General features: G+C 37.0%; 1 protein-coding gene across 3 annotated transcripts in view; it reads right to left on the bottom strand.

The window, feature by feature from the left end:
• Positions 1-17,110, bottom strand: part of SCYL2 (SCY1 like pseudokinase 2) — a 71,716-nt gene that overhangs the window by 53,529 nt on the left and 1,077 nt on the right. For all 3 annotated transcript variants that reach the window (XM_008958038.6, XM_003832603.7, XM_055096024.2), the window contains exon 2: positions 2,178-2,382. In XM_008958038.6, the coding sequence (XP_008956286.3) occupies positions 2,178-2,354 (177 nt within the window). In that variant the 5' untranslated portion in view covers positions 2,355-2,382. The remainder of the gene's footprint in view (positions 1-2,177; positions 2,383-17,110) is intronic.

The following is a 17,110-nucleotide window of genomic DNA, read 5'->3' as shown; positions in this document are numbered from 1 at the left end:
TAAGGAAAAGGGGTCAAATACAAGAGTATATACAAATGCATTTAAATAAAGTTCAAAAACAGGCAAAATTATTCTAGTGTTAAAGGACAGGGTAGTGGTTATCCCTGGAGAGGAGGGGGTTAGGGATAATGACAGGAAAGGACATGAGTATTAGCAGTGTTTTTTTTATTGGTCTGGATGCTGGTTACATGGGTGTATTCACTGTGAACATTTATCAAGCTGTACACTCATGATTTGTGCAATATTCTATAATATGCTGAACATAAGTTATTAAAAATAAGTTTATATTTTAAAAATTAATCAGACCACACAATTTTTTTTAGACAGAGTCTCCCTACATTGCACATGTTGGTCTTAAACTCCTGAGCTGAAGGGGTCCTTCCACTTTGGCCTTCCAAAGTGCTGAGACTACAGGCATGAGCCACCATGGCTGGCCAACACCACAGTTTTTATTCTCTAAATATTACCTGGAGATGTCTTTAGCATCCCTGCTGAGATTCCAGAAAAAAATAATAGTGAGAAACTAAGAGCTGCTTCTAAATGAACACTCAAAAAAGAAACTAGGCTGGGCACGGTGGCTCATGCCTGTAATTCCAGCACTTTGGGAGGCCGAGACGGGTGGATCACTTGAGGTCAGGAGTTCGAGAGCAGTCTGGCCAACACGGTGAAACCCCGTCTCTACTAAAAATTCAAAAATTAGCCAGGCATGGTGGCGCACGCCTGTAGTCCCAGCTACTTGGGAAGCTGAGGTGGGAGAATTGCTTCAACCTGGGAGGCAGAGGCTTCAATGTCAAGGTGCTTAAGGACTTAGCTATTCTTTAAAAAATTAACCAGTAGTAAAGACAGGATATTCAGTTCTGACCCTTGCAAGTTGAAGGAGGCAAAAAAGAAAATTTGAACCTATATCCACTGAGCTCACTGGTGTACCACCTTTCATTCCAAAGCAATAAATACAGAAAAAAAGTGTAACGTAGAAAAGTTCCCTAAGAAAATCCAGTGCTGATAGTCAGCAGTTGAGAATGGGGTTCTATCATTTGTGCCTGGTTCTCATGTTCTAGAAGCTCCAACATCATCAGGAGATTTCAGCATATGAACTACTGATATTACCACAACTACCTAGAACCTTTCTAGTTACGCACAGAGATGCTTTTATATATTACCACATCCTTAATAAAAATGTCTAATTTTATAAATTTGTTATTTTGTTTTCCCCTTATATAACTGATTGTAAAAGCAATTTGTGCTAGAATCAGAGGAGGTTGTTCATTTACAAAACTCATAACCTCATTAATAGTTTTTAGGTAGTCAATACTCAAGAAACCATTTACTTTTTTGGATGAGCTTATGGTGAACTGAAGAAAAAGCAATGTTCAAAAGTAACAAATCGATCAGCATTTCAGATGCAGATCAACTCTGAATTTCAGTAAAGACTTCCAAATGGCAATAAAAACAAGATTTAACAGGTTGAATACAAATGACATACCAGCAATTTATCATAGGACCAAGATTCCTATTTCATAAAAGGATAATCAAAGCCAATTCAGTCTTCAATGTACTTACCTGGGAAATAAGCTAACTTCGGAAAAGTAGCAAATAATGCATACCCACAATTGTATGACTGTGGTAGTCATTGGGAGGTATATATAAGAAATCCTTTACATTTTACAACCCATATATTTCACTTGTAGGGAAGTAAAAGACTTTTGAAAACAGTGATTTTGGCCGGGCACGGTGGCTCACGCTGTAATCCCAGCACTGACTGCACTAAGACGCACTTAACGTTGAAAAATTTAACTGGGTATTTTGCCAGTAACATATTGACAAATATGAAAAGAAAATTTAAGAAACACGGCAATTTCTATCCTAAAACATATACTTCACTAAATATTACAATCTAATATACTCGTTTGCTCAACTGACATGTTTATTAAGTAAGCAAAATTATATTTCAAGATGATATGGTATGTCAAACAGTATATGTGTAACCAGGAGATTCAGAGCATGTTTAAAAGCATTTGTTTTTTTGTATGACTTCATAAGATAAAATGAGAACTAAAGAACCCATTTAAGAACCTATTAAAGAACTTTTGGCATTTCTTAACATAAAAATGCACACATGCATTTTATGGTTCTTAGCATGTGTGTTTTTTCCAAGTGGATGCTGAATTAAAACTCACCTGCTTTGTTGACTTTTTTGTGCCATTAAAAATCTTCCAAGCTAGCCCATTGCCACCACTGGCAATGTGTCGACCAACATCAAATTCTCTAGTGACAGGATTTCCCATTACAGCACTAGTGACATCAGCTGTTACTTTTGTAACAGTACTCTTCAATTTATTAAGCATGGACTCCATGGCTGCAATATTGGGTAGTTATAGTTACCTAGAAAAACAGAAGGATAGTGGAGAACTGATCATTTCTCATCTATATAAGCATTTATTCATAGTTTAATTTGAAAAGTGTAAGATCTCCCAAACAGTGAACAGAATAATCCTATATAGATGAAAGTTGTATGTTGGTTTTATCTTCAGAGAACCCAATACACTTTAGTACAAATTTAAGTCCAGAAATCAAACTGTTCGTTTCAACCTCAGTTCTCACTGACCAGGAAAAGATATACTCACACTTGACAATGACATTAAGAAAGAGAATGAATATTGCTCAACTGTATAACATGGATCCTTTAAGACTTAAAGTGGGGGATGGGCGTGGTGGCTCACGCCTGTAATATCAGCACTTCGGGAGGCCAAGGCAAGCGGATCACCTGAGGTCAGAAGTTTGAGACCAGCTGGCCAACATGGTGAAATGCCATCTCTACTAAAAATACAAAAATTAGCCAGGCGTGGTGGCAGGTGCCCATAGTCCCAGCTACTTGGGAGGCTGAGGCCCAAGAATCACTTGAACCCAGGAGGTGGAGGTTGCAGTGAGCCGGGATTGCGCCACGGCACTCCAGCCTTGGTGACAGAGTGAGACTGCATCTCAAAAAAAAAAAAAAAAAGACTAAAAGTGGGTTTTGTGGGGTTTGTGGGGTTTGGGAGGCTGAGGCAGGAGGATCACTTGAGACCAGGAGTTCAAAATCAGTCTGGCCAACGTGGCGAAAAACCATCTCTACAAAAATTACAAAAATTAGCCAGGCATGGTGGCGCGTGCCCACAATCCCAGCTACTAGGGAGACTAAGGTACAAGAATTGCTTGAACCCGGGAGACAGAAGCTGCAGTGAGTCAAGAGGCGAGATCACACTACTGCACTCCAGGCTGGGTGACAGCACCAGACTCTGTCTCAAAAACAACAACAACAACAACAACAACAAATATAGGAGGTCTGACTCTCACTTCACATTAAACATTTATTCTTATTTTTTCTTTTTCCACCCCTTTTCACAGGTGTTGATCACTTCACATTAAAAACAACAATATACAACTTAAAAGATGCTAACACTTTACTAAGCAATAAATTTGTACTTTCTTTTTTTTTTTTTTTTTTGAGACGGAGTCTCGCTCTGTCACCCAGGCTAGAGTGCAGTGGCACGAACTTGGCTCACTGCAAGCTCCGCCTCCCGGGTTCAAGCCATTCTCCTGCCTCAGCCTCCCGAGTAGCTGGGACTACAGGCGCCCGCCACCACGCCCGGCTAATTTTTTCTATTTTCTAGTAGAGACAGGGTTTCACCGTGTTAGCCAGGATGGTCTCGATCTCCTGACCTTGTGATCTGCCGGCCTCGGACTCCCAAAGTGCTGGGATTACAGGCGTGAGCCAATGCGCCCAGCCTATTTTCTTTATTATCATTTTTCTGTAGAGACAGGGTACTGCTATGCTGCCCAGGCTGGTCTCAAACTCCTAGCCTCAAGTGATCCTCCCATCTTGGTCTCCCAAAGTGCTGAGATTACAGGCATAAATAAGCCACCACACCTAGCCCAAATTGGTATTTTATAAAAAGTTTTGTTATTAAAACAATAATTACATTCAACTGTGAAATCATTTAAGAATATTTCCTAATAAAGAAGCATTCAGGCTTGTAATCCCAGCACTTTAGGAGGCTGATGGAGGTGGATCACTTGAGCTCACGAGTTCAAGACTAGCCTGGGAAACATGGAGAAACCCTGTCCCTACAAAAAATTCGAAAATTAGCCAGGAATGGCAGCATGTGCCTGTAGTCCCAGCTACTTGGGAGGCTAAGGTGGAAGGATCGTTTGAGCCCGGGAGGGGGAGGCTGCAGTGAGCTGAGAAAGCACTACTGCACTCCCGCCTGGGTGACAGCCAGGCTCTATCTCAAAAAAAAAAAAAAAAAAAAAAAAAAAGCACTGATGGTAAAGGGACAACAAAATACACACAAGCATAAAGTCAGAAGATTATTTTTAGAATTTTACATAGGTTTTTTATTAATGACTAGTGTCATTAATGAATACTTATCATTTAATTGGTAATTTTTAATAAGCATAATGATCAGTAGTTGTTACAGGTTGAATATTTATCCTAAATGCTTGGGACCAGAAGTGTTTTGGATTTTTTTATTTTTTCAGATGTTGGATGCTTACATTATATACTTACTGCCTGAGCAATCCTAATTCAAAAATCCAAAATCCGAAATGCTCCAAAGAGCATTTCCTTTAAGCACCATGTCACTGCTCAAAAAGTTTCAGATTCTGGAGCATTTCAAATTTTTGGATTAGGGATATTCAACCTGTATTAATAATTAGTAATTGCCAGGCTTAACTTTTCTCCTTTGGTAAATTAAAATAGACTCTAATTGTGATGATGTCTGTTGACATCTTTAGTTGAAAAAAGTTAAAGGAAGCTTTCTTCAAACTAGAATGTCTGCATCTCTAGGGTTACATGAAGACTTTTCAGGGAATACATGGGCATAGACAGTTTTAAGGTAGCAGTTCCTAATCTGGAGTCAGGTAAAGACTTCAAAGAGAATTAGAGGTATTATTAGGCCCCCATACTAGGTTTTATTATTGAATGCATTAAACATATATAAAACCATTTTGTAGTTATGAAAATGTTATTACAATTATTTCAAAACAATTTTTCTATACATTTTATTTCATACATTTAAAAATATTACTCTAAGTAAATAAATGAATAAATAACTTCTGCCCATGAGGGAGGAACAAAGAGTGAATTTGCCCTCTTGCTTTTAACAACTAGAAAACTGAACAAAATGTATGAAACACATTTTTTCAGACATTAAACAGGCAGCAAGAGCCTTTGACCCCAGTAAGAAAGAGAACAAGAGAACCAGGATTGCCCCAGAGGCACATTCCAAACTACAGAGCATAGAGCAGAATTCCAGGTAGCTATCTAGCTGAATTGAGAAGCTGGAGGGACAAACTGGCATTCAAGAATGCAGAGGTAGATGAAAGTTCTGAGATACAATTTCAAAGTGAATGAAGCTATGCTGAAGAAAATGCAAACTGGTCCCCTTCATGCTCTGTTCCCTGGTCCCACACATGCTTATGCATAGTGTGACACTCCACCAGGTCTGGCAAGAACCAAACTAGAGAGCTATCAGTTGAATAGTTTCAAAGTTCACACAAGGCTGCAAATCATTCGATATCTCGTCAGCCAGAGTAGTGAGTCTTCACTGACCACTAAGACAATCAGCAGAAACCTGTAAGAACCATGCCTTAATAGTGGGGTAAACCACCCTTAGAGTAAAAGCTAATCTAAATCCACTCTAAAATCAATTATCAAATGACCAAAGTAATCATAAATTACTAAACAGCCTACCAGAACAAAACCCAATAGTCATGAAAGACACATAACATGCACAAAAAAATTCAGATACTAAACAATGTAACATTCACAATATTCAGCAGGCAATCAACAACTATCAGACACGCCAAGAAGCAAGACGATGTGACTTATACAACAGTAGACCCCAACCCCTAGGCCGCCAGATCAGTACCAGTCCACGGCCTATTAGGAACCGGGCTGCAGAGCAGGAGGTGAGCGGTAGGCGAGCAAGCATTACTGCCTAAGCTCCGCCTCCTCTCAGATAGGTGGCAGCAATAGATTCTCATAGGAGCCTGAACCCTACTGTGAACTGCACATGCGAGGGACCTAGGTTGTGTGCTCCTTATGAGAATCTAACTAATGCCTGATGATCTGAGGTAGAAGAGTTTCACCCTGAAACCAAGCCTCCCATCCCCCATCTGTGGAAAAACTGTCTTCCACGAATCCGGTCCCTGGTGCCAAAAAGGTTGGGGACTGCTGCTATACAAAGCTCCAAGAAATTAAATAAACCACACACAGGATAAACACAAAGAAACCCATACATAGATATACCAAATAGCTGAAAATCAGTGATTAAAAGAAAAATCTTAAAAGCAGCCACAGAAAACAAGTAAATTACATATAAGAACAAAGATAAGAATTTCCCCAGACTGGCCAGGCGCGGTGGCTCACGCCTGTAATCCCAGCACTTTGGGAGGCTGAGGTAGGCAGATCACAAGGTCAAAAGATGGAGACCATCCTGGCAAACATGGAGAAACCCCATCTCTACTAAAAATACAAAAATTAGCTGGGCATGGTGGTACGCGCCTGTAGTCCCAGCTACTAAGGAGGCTGAGGCAGAAGAATTGCTTGAACCCGGGAGGTGAAGGTTGCAGTAAGCCGAGATCGCGCCATTGCACTCCAGCTTGGCGAGGGAGCAAGACTCCATCTCAAAAAAAAAAAAAAAAAAAAGAATTTCCCCAAATTTGGCAGAAACAACACATGCCAAAGAACAACTGAATGAGGTCTTTAAACTGCTAAACGAAACTGTCAACCTAGAATTCTACAGGTTGGGGAAAAAACTTTCAAAACTCAATGTGAAATAAAGACATCTTCAGAAAAACAACAGATAATCACTATAAAAACTATTAGAGATGGGAGGATCACTTGAGCCCAGCAGTTCGAGATGAGCCTAGGCAACACAGTAAGACCCCATCTCTAGAAAAAATAGAAAAATTATCCAGGTATGGTGTCATCTGACTGTAGTCTCATCTACTCAGGAGGCTGAGGCAGAAGAATCAATTGAGACCAGGAGGTGGAGGCTGCAGTGAGTTGTGATTGCACCACTGCACTCCAGCCCAGGTGACAGAACAAGACCCTCTCTCTAAAACAAAACAAAACAAAACAAAAAAAACTTAAAGTTTTTAAACCAGAATAATAAAAATAAAAAATGATGTGGGTATATAAAATACTTTTCACGTCATAATACCTTTAAAAGATAGCTGATCATTTAAAGCAAAAATAATAAAAATGTATTGTGTTTATAATATATGCAGAAGAAACTGTAACAAGAAAGAACAGGAGGGGAAATATAAGTATATTTTTTAAAGATCCTTACATTATATTTGAGGCAGTACAGTATCATTTGAAGGCAGGTTGTGGTATTTAAAGTTAAAAGATATATACTGTAGACCCTCAAATAATAACAAAATAAAAATAACAACAAAATAATAAAGTGATATAACTAAATTGTAGAGATAAAATAAACCCTAAAGTAAACTGAATATAAAAAGAAGCGGAAAAGAGGAAGGAACAAAAAACAAATGTGGCAAATACAAAATAAATAGCAAGATGGTTGACTTAAATCCAACCATATCAATAAATTACATTAAGTGTAAATAATTTAAAATTTCAATTACAAGGCAGAGATTGTCAAATTGAATAAAAAAGCAAGACCTAACTATATGCTGCTTACAAAAACCCACTTTAAAAGTATAAAAACACAGGTAAAAGAATGTGAAAGTATACCAAGCTGGAGTGGCAATATTAATAACAGAATAAGCTTGAAGACAAAGAGGTCATTTTGTAATGACAAAGTTGTCAATTCACCAAAAAGACATAACAATACTAAATATGTACACACCCAATAAGAGAACTTCGAAATAAATGCAGCAAAAAGTGGCAGAACTGATAGAAGAAATAGACAAATTCATAATTATAGTTGGAGACTTCAAGAGTTCTCACTTAGTAACAGACACAGACCAAGCAGAGAGAAAAATCAGTAAGGACAGAGACTTCAACAGCACTATCAAACAACCTGACCTAAAACACACACTCTACAAATGACAAATTGTTTTCATGCAGACATGTAACATTCACTAAAAATGGTTCTCATGTAGACACGTAACATTCACTAAAATGAACTATATGTTGGGCTATGAAATAAGTCTCAAAATATTTATAACTACTGAAATAATACAAACTATTCCCTTTGACTACAATAAAATTAAACTAGAAATCAATAATAGATTAAAATATATAGAAAACTGCAAATATATGGAAATTAATCAACGCTTTTAAATAATCCAAGGGCTAAAAAAGAAATCACAAAGAAATTTTTAAAATATTTTGAAGAGAATGAAAATGAAAATGAAAATTTGTGGGTCATATCTAAAGCAGTACTTACAAAGAAATCTATAGCTGTAAATGTTTATATTAGGGAGTTTAAAAGTCCAAAATAATGGTCTAAGCTTCCACCTTAGGAAGCTAGAAAAAGAGAAAATTAAAATAAGTAGAAGAGGAGGAATCAATGAAAGAGACTGAATTTAATGTAATACTTTATTTAATAGAGAAATGAAAAAGGAAAAAAAATCCAATGAAGTAAAAAAAAAGTTTTGAAAAGATCAATGAAATCAGTAAAACTCTAGCTATATTGATCAAGAAAATTTTAGCAAGGTGCAGTGACTCATGCTTGTAATCCCAACACTCTGGGACACTAAAGCAGGAGGATCACTTGAGCCCAGGAGTTCAAGACCAGCCCGAGCAACATAAGGAGACCCTGTTTCTACAAAAACAAATAAAATAAAATTTGCAGGGCATAGTGGTGTGTGCTTATGGTCCCAGCTACTTGGGAGGCTGAGGTGGAAGTATTGCTTAAGCCTGGGAGATCAAGGCTGCAGTGAGCCATGATTGTGCCACTCTCCTCTGGCCTGCGTGACAAAGAGTGGGATCCTATTTCAAAAATAAAAACAAAAAGAAAGAAAATAAAAATTTTAAAAGACACAAATGACCAATAACAGAAATTCTACAGATTCTAATTCTAAAGCTTCTAAATGAATAGGGTATATCATCAAACATTTAAGGAAAAAAATCATACCAAGTCTACACAAACTCTCCCAGAAAATAGAAGAGGGGAGGATACTTTCCATTTCATGTTATGTAGTCAGCATTACCTTGACATCAAACCAAATAATGCAATGGCAATAAAATTGCAAACCAATGTCCCTCGTTAATATGTAAAAATCCTTAAGATATTAGAACATCACATCCAACCCCACGACCAAATGGGGTTCACTTCAGGAATGCAATGTTAATTTAACTTTTAAAAATGAATCCATGTAATTCACATTAACTGAATAATGAAAAAAAGCAAGATAATCTCAGTAGACGCAGAAAAAAACTGACAAAATTCAATACCAATTCATAATAAAAACTCTTAGGAAACTAAGAACAGGAAGGAACTTCTCAACCTGATAAATAGCATCTTTGAATAATTACAGCTAACATTATATTTAAAGATAAAATACTAACCACTTTTCTCCCTAAGTTTCAGAACAAGGTAAGTATACCCACTTTTACCACTTCTATTCAATATTCCAGTAAAGGTCCTAACCAAGGCAATAAAGCAAGAAAATGAAATAAAAGGCATTCGGACTGCGAAGAAAGAATACAATTTATTCCCAAATGACACAACTGCATACACAGAACATCAGAAGGAATGAATCTACAAAATAGCTATCAGAATGAATACATGAGTTTGGCAAGATAGTAGAATACAAGAACAACATATTTGAAAAGATTGTATTTCTAGGCTGGGCATAGTAATTCATGCCTGTAATCCCAGCACCTTGGGAGGCTGAAGTGGAAGGATTGCTTGAGTACAGGAGTTTGAGATCAGCCTGGGTAACATATCAAGACTCCAAAAAGTTTTTAAAAATTAGCCAGGAGCAGTAGCACATGTCTGCAGTCCCAGCTACTCAGTAGGCTGAGGTGGAAGGATCACTTGAACCTGGGAGGTTGAGGATGCAGTGAGCTGTGATCACACTAATGCACTCCAGCCTGGGTGACAGGGTGAGACCCTGTCTCAAAAAAAAGAAAAAAAAAAAGAAATTGCATTTCTATGTATTTCTACTAGAAAATTTAAAATTTAAAAATACTGTTTCAAGGGTATGAAATACCTATGAATAAATTTAACAAGCTATGCAAGATCTATACAATGAAAACAAAATACTGCTAACAGAAACTGAAGAAAACCTAAATAAATGGAACGATATATACTGTGATCATGAATTGGAAGATTCAATATGGTTAATGTGTCAATTATCCCCAATAATCTAGAAACTCAATGCAATTCAACCAGAATCCCAGCAGGCTTTCTGTAGAAAGTGACAAACTGATTCTAGAATACTACTGTGAGAAGGGATCCACAGGCTTTACTAAATTGTCAAAAGGGTCTATGGCACAAACCAAGGTTTTAAAGCCCTATCACTCTCCAAATTGTCAACTTCCAGGTGTACTCTTTCCCAAAATTGATTTGCCTGAGACCAAGTCTATGTCCTGAAGATTTTCCTTAACCACTTCTTTGTTCACAATTTTTTCCCACTTGACTAAAACAAACTATTTCTCTCAGCCATCCCAGTGTTACTGTAGGCCATTTTCCTAGGTGTAAAAAAATTTTGTGGGAGGAGGGGGATGCAATCTGTAGATTTAATTCTATGAGAAAGCCACTTAAGAGTAAAGCACAAGGAAGTTTGATAAGAAATACTAAAGGAGGCTGTACCTTGCTTCTTTCAGGACAGATGTTAATAACAACAAGAACCCACGCCTTATCTATCACAGAACTACAGTTAAGAAGATGGTTGTCACAGAGATATATAGGAACACATTTATTTCAATTGATAAACTCCAAGGTTTTGATAAAGTAAAGCACTATCACAATATACTACAATTTAGAAATTAGATCTTTTGCAACTGTTTAAACTCTTGACAAAAAAACTCCAGCTGTGACCAACTTAAAAAATGTGCAAGAGGAGCACATGTTATTCAAAATTATTGGATACACAAGCAAAAATATTTGAAGACCACTGATCTCAGGTAGTTTGTATCCTGTTTTCTCTATTAACGAAATTATACTTATGTAAATATAACCCACTTTCTTCTATTAAAGATTTGAACTGTCTGTAAATGGAAATGGAGACTCACTTTCCCTTTTTAATTTAATGCTGCATTTTTGTAAGCAGCTAGAAAATGTTGCTACTGGCATTATGAAAACATTTACTGGCTATGCCAAGTTGTTCTCTATGAATATCTGCTGTTGATTTTGATGGGAAGGTGAAAGGATACAAAATTCTATTTAAAACCATACATATCTATTCCTCTAACGCTGCCTGACAAGCTATACATTAAATGCCATGCATCTTGTTATACACTGAGAATACAGAGGTTCTTCTTTTTAGGGACTCCGTCCAATAGCAGACTCAGTCCTCCAAAGCAGCAATTAACTTGTGGTAAGAATGTACATGCTATGGAAATATTAAGATGGGCTCAAAACTATAAAGTAAGGGGGGAAGGAGTATTCCAGAAGGGATTATAATACCACGTGCCAAGATATGTAAGGGAGGAAGACTATGGTGTGGTCTGCAAACTACAGTTACATATGAAAACAAAGCATATTTTCAGAATTGATATTCAAATTTGAGATGCTATCCATCATCCAGAGTCAACACTGATGTACGTATGGCAAAGAACAGGCATGGAAATTCATTTGGTGGTTTAATATTTACTGAGTATCCACTATGTATCTGATACCACATGAGAAACTGGGAAGGAAGTAAATGAAAAATAAGCTATGAAAAATCTTACATCAAAGGGAGAAGACAGACAAGTAAAACCACCACAGCACTAGCCTACAGAGTGATAAAACGCTACAGAATACACATGCACAGTGTTATAGGAACAAAAAGAAGAGGAATAGAATGTTTCCCAAAAACAGTAATGCTAGAGGAGTAAACTGGATAGAGAATAGGAGAATTGTAGGAGTAAAATCACAAAGCAAAAACCAAGTTCAGTTAAAAGCTGAAGAAAAAGAAGAAAGTATGGCAAAGGAGGCTAAAAAGCCAGATCACCAAGGACATTGAGTAGTAAGAAATCAAGCTATGGAAGCCACAGAAGGGTTTCAGGCATCAGTAAGATGATCAATCACTCTATCAAGCAGAGTGAAAGATATACTAAAGGTGGAGGCTGAGAATATGGCAAGACTGAAGAGAACTTCAATATGCAATTCAGGGATATTTATAATTCAGAATATATACAAAGCAAGAAAATAAAGGAAATATGGTCAAGGAAGATAGAGAAGAGATGGTGGGTAAAGGAGGTATTTCAAAGGTGCTAGTTATACAGATATTTATTTTGTATTTACATGTTAAACTACGTTATATACTTTTATGTGTTATATTTCACATTTTAAACAAATTTTTAAAGGGAGAAGGGTTGCTGAATTACAAAAATAGCAGTGAGAAAGGAGAAGAAAGGAAAAATTAAGAAACAAGTTAAAACCAAGAGAAGAAAAGAACGAAACTAAGAATCCTACCCCACCCCCAATTTCACAGTCTAGGTGGAAGGTGAAGCCATTTACCAATGACATATAGAAGCCAGTTGTTTTATAGGGGAAGAACTCAACTTGGACATGTAGAATTTGAGCTGCCTGAATGACACTCAGATGGAGATATCTAATAGGTTTTTAGACATGCAGGCCAAAAACTTAGAAAAAACCGTCCAGACTGAAAGTAAAAATTGGTGCACGATGAGCCAGTATGGTAGACTACGGCCTTGAAAAATATCACCCAAGAATACCATGAAAATTACAGAAGGCCAAGGACAGAGTAATCTCCAAGGAACCTGTAAAATAAGACCTGAACTTAAACGAGATTTTGAATTATTAGCATAGCCATTTGACATGTAAGAAACCTAAGAGTCCAAATACCTTTTCTTAAAATGATAGCTTTTCATTTTTCCTTTGATTAATGAAGAAAAAAGCCTATATTTTCCAATGACAAAGTTATAAATGATGGAAATTCTTAGTCATGTAAGGCATTTCTCATTGTACACCATTTATTATTATAATTCACTTGAAATTCAATCATCTGCCCTTCCTAAATTTCAGCCAAAATAGGATTTGGGGTAGCTTCAGTATCATTCCAAGATTGTGTATCTCTCTACCATCTAGCTCAGCCATCACCTGGCTTTCAATAGAACCAGCATGTGAATCTGTTGTAATACTAGATTTTACGTGCACCTGGCAGAAAGTAGGATGAGTATTACAGCATCTGACAGCAGGTAGCTGAAAGGAACTGGCAATTCCTTCAGTCCTGCCTGCTCATGAATTCTAGATACAGCAAGAAATGTAACAGGTAAAATTATATTTATGCTTAAGAAAGACTTCCTGAATTTTCAAATAACATGACTACAAACAGTCCTATACTTCCCCAACAATATATTTTTACTTTTTTCCCCAGCTTCCCAAGCTTACAATCCCAAGAATAAAATATTATAAAGCAGAATGAGCTTCCATTTTTGTTGAAGTCACTGCAATGCAAATAAAAGGCTTACCGTAATTACATCTGGCAGTGAAGTTACATTTAATAACTTTCAGTCTCATGGCACCTAGCAGAGACTAGACTTTCAAAAAGCACAAAATAATAGACACTGACTACAAAGAACAACAATATAAAACAAAGAAACTCAAAATAGTTTGCTTTATCCCTTAAAGGGGCACAAAGGTCTGAGATTTGTATGTAAATGCCTGAAAATAAGAGAATACCATTTATATCATCATTTATAGTTATTCAATGAATTTTTGTAATTCTAATTAAGAATTACATTCAAGAATTACATTCAGAAGACATGAAATACGGTTAAATACTTCCAAAATCTGGGGGAAAATACGTGTGCTTATACTCCCATATGCAGTACTTACCTGTTTGTATTTAAAGAAAGATGATCTTAAGATATATTCTCTCTCTCTCTTTTTTTTTTTTTTTTTTTGCTGCTCTGCAAGGAGCAGGGCTAACTTTAAGGCCAGAGTTGGCCTTAAGATGTATTCCTGAAATATACATTTCTGCTTGTGGGAGCACTCAGAGATTACTAGAAGTTTTTTAAAAGAAAGTTTTCAAAAACTGGATAATGCTCTTCTTTGTTCTATACAGAAATCATGTTTAATCTTATACAGAACAAAGATTAAACCAGCTGAGTATAATCATTCTCTTTACAATTACAAAGAGTATCTAATTATCAGACATAGTTGAGCCAGAACAGATTATAGAAGACAAGCCTGATTTTAAAAACGAACATAAAAAACTGAAAAGACTTAGCAATGTACAGCCAAGTTAGTACACAAATTATTGGGTACCTACTAGGTGAAAAGCACCATGCTAAATGCAGGAGGAGAAACAAGAAGTAAAACATTCAGTTTCTGTCACTGGTCACAAATTTTAAGACCACTGTACAATAAGATTTAAGATTTAAAAAGCAACATGAGGCCAGTGGCTCATGCCTGTAATCCTAGCACTTTGGGAGGCCAAGGCAGGAGGATCACTTGAGCTCAGGAGTTCGAGACCAGCCTGGGCAACATAGTGAGACCCTGTCTCTATGTAAATAAAAATATTTAAAAAAAAAAAGAAAGAAAGCAACATGAAATTTCAGGCAACATACGCTTAAATATCAAATTAGTAATTTAAACAATAAGTAAGATCTGAGGAAAGATTACATCCAAGTTTTTTGAAGCTACCCAGCCCACGTATTTAGTGAACTATAGTTTTTACAATAAGAAGTTAATCAGATTCTTGAAATTATTGTAATTTTTTTTTAAAGCAGTAGCAGAGGGGTGACAGTTTCTCACTATTCAGGCCTTCCAGCTAGAGAAGAGGGACAAGGAATAACTGAGTAGGAAATTAGACTAAATGATCACTTCCTTAAAGTCTACAGTTCTTCCTTAATTTAAGAAAGTATAAAATCTCGGCCAGGCGCGGTGGCTCACGCCTGTAATCCCAGCACTTTGGGAAGCCGAGGCGGGTGGATCACGAGGGTCAGGAGATCGAGACCCTCCTGGCTAACACGGTGAAACCCCGTCTCTACTAAAAATATAAAAATTAGCCAGGCCTGGTGGTGGGCGCCTGTAGTCCCAGCTACTCGGGAGGCTGAGGCAGGAGAATGGCGTGAACCTGGGAGGCGGAGCTTGCAGTGAGCCGAGATCGCGCCACTGCACTCCAGCCTGGGTGACAAGAGTGACACTCCGTCTCACAAAAAAAAAAAAAAAAAAAGTATAAAATCTCAAATACAATGTATGAAAACAAACTCATAAAACACAAGTACTGTCTAAGACAGTGGTTTTCAAATTCTGGTGAACATCTAAATAACCTGGATAACTTCTTAAACCACATAGATGCCTAGATAGTATCTCAAACCTTTGGAATCAGAACCTATAAAGATGAAGTATATCTGTATCCTGAGAAAGCTCCGTAAGTGATTCTGATGAACAGTAAAGTGTTAAAATTAAGTTACATGGTTAAGTCCACACTCTTCAGTGGTAAGGAAATCTGAGTTCAAATGCCAATTCTAATATTTACTAGAGCCATCACCAACTAACTACCCACCCTAACACTATTTCTAATCTACAAAAAGGGGAAAAGCTAGCAATACCTCAAGTGATTGTTATAAGGATTAACAGTGATGATGAGGTAAAATGTTTAGCACAATTCTTGGCCCATTCAGTAAGCATTAAATGAATTCATTCATTTAATAAACATTCAGCACTTACACATCAGGAGATGAGGAACATCTAATTAATTTATTAAGTATTAATAAACATGGCAACTCTTCAATGGTGTGGTAAGAACATATAATCAGGAGAATCTATTCTAATCAGGAAAGTCTTCCCTGAAGTGAGCTGAATGATGAATAGGCATAATTGGCTAAAAAAAGAAAGGAAGGGCATTTCCAAGCAGAGGAAGTAGCATAACCAAAGCCACATACTTGAAGCAGGAGAACAGAAAAGACAGGGTGACTAGGGGAGAAAGGGAATGTCAGAAAGCACAGTGGAGATGAGTTTGGAAAGGGGACCGACTATGCAGGGCTTGTAGGGCATGTTAATGTGTTCGATTTACTTAAAAATGGTGAGAAGCCACTGAAAGATTTTAAACACTAAGACAATGTTATTAGGTCTGCATTTTGAAAAAGTCACTAAGTCTTGTTTGGAAAACTACAGACCACAGTAGATGCAAGCAGACCATAATCAGGAGGCTACGGAAGTAGTCAGGATGAGAGATGGTGGTGGCTTGGAACAGGACTACTGTTACAGACGAAGAGCAGACAAGAGTCAAGAGATATTCAAGAGGCAAAATCAACAGGACTTCATGAGAGACTGAGTATGAAGCACGATAGAGGAATTGTCAAATTTCAACTTCTATACAAAGGAATGGGTAGTGATGCTACCCACGGAGTTAAACACAATAAGAGGAGCTATTTTTCTTCTTGGGGTGGGGGAAGGGAGGTATATCATGAATTTCAAACATGTGAATATGAGTAGTTATTCCCAGTAACAGGGTTGATCTGTCTAGAAAGTATTCCACAGTATAGAAGTACAATGTGCCTGTATTTATTTTACTGGGTATTTATGAATCTTAGAGACAAAATAGGTTTCTGCATGTGAGTAATGTAAATCTAAAGAGAATGAAGGCCCTTACCTTCCATTAGGTTCCCTTCCTTTACACAATCCCCCAAAAGCATTCTTTATGATTACAGTTTAATGTTGCCTCAAGAAGTAATTTATATACTCAGCTGATTTCATTTTTAAATATTTTAAAAATATTTGGGCTAAAGAATAAGACAGCAAACCAAACAACAAGAAACCTGCAAAGTCCAAAAGGAATCTTCAAGCACCTGACTTTCAAGCCATCACCAGAACATGATGGGGTTTTACAGTGGCAGGCTGATTTGGAGCATTTTTGCTAAACTATTTATTTTTCAGAACGGAGACATGCTACTTAGAAAACTCACTCATAGTATCCAATGTTTTTAGAAAGTGTCATCACAAGTAATTCCTGAGTTTGACGTACTAAA

This window comes from Pan paniscus, chromosome 10, assembly GCF_029289425.2.
Source record: "Pan paniscus chromosome 10, NHGRI_mPanPan1-v2.0_pri, whole genome shotgun sequence".
Taxonomy (NCBI): Eukaryota; Metazoa; Chordata; class Mammalia; order Primates; family Hominidae; genus Pan; species Pan paniscus.
Note: the sequence above shows the minus strand (reverse complement) of the source record. Positions and strands in the feature narration are given on the sequence as shown.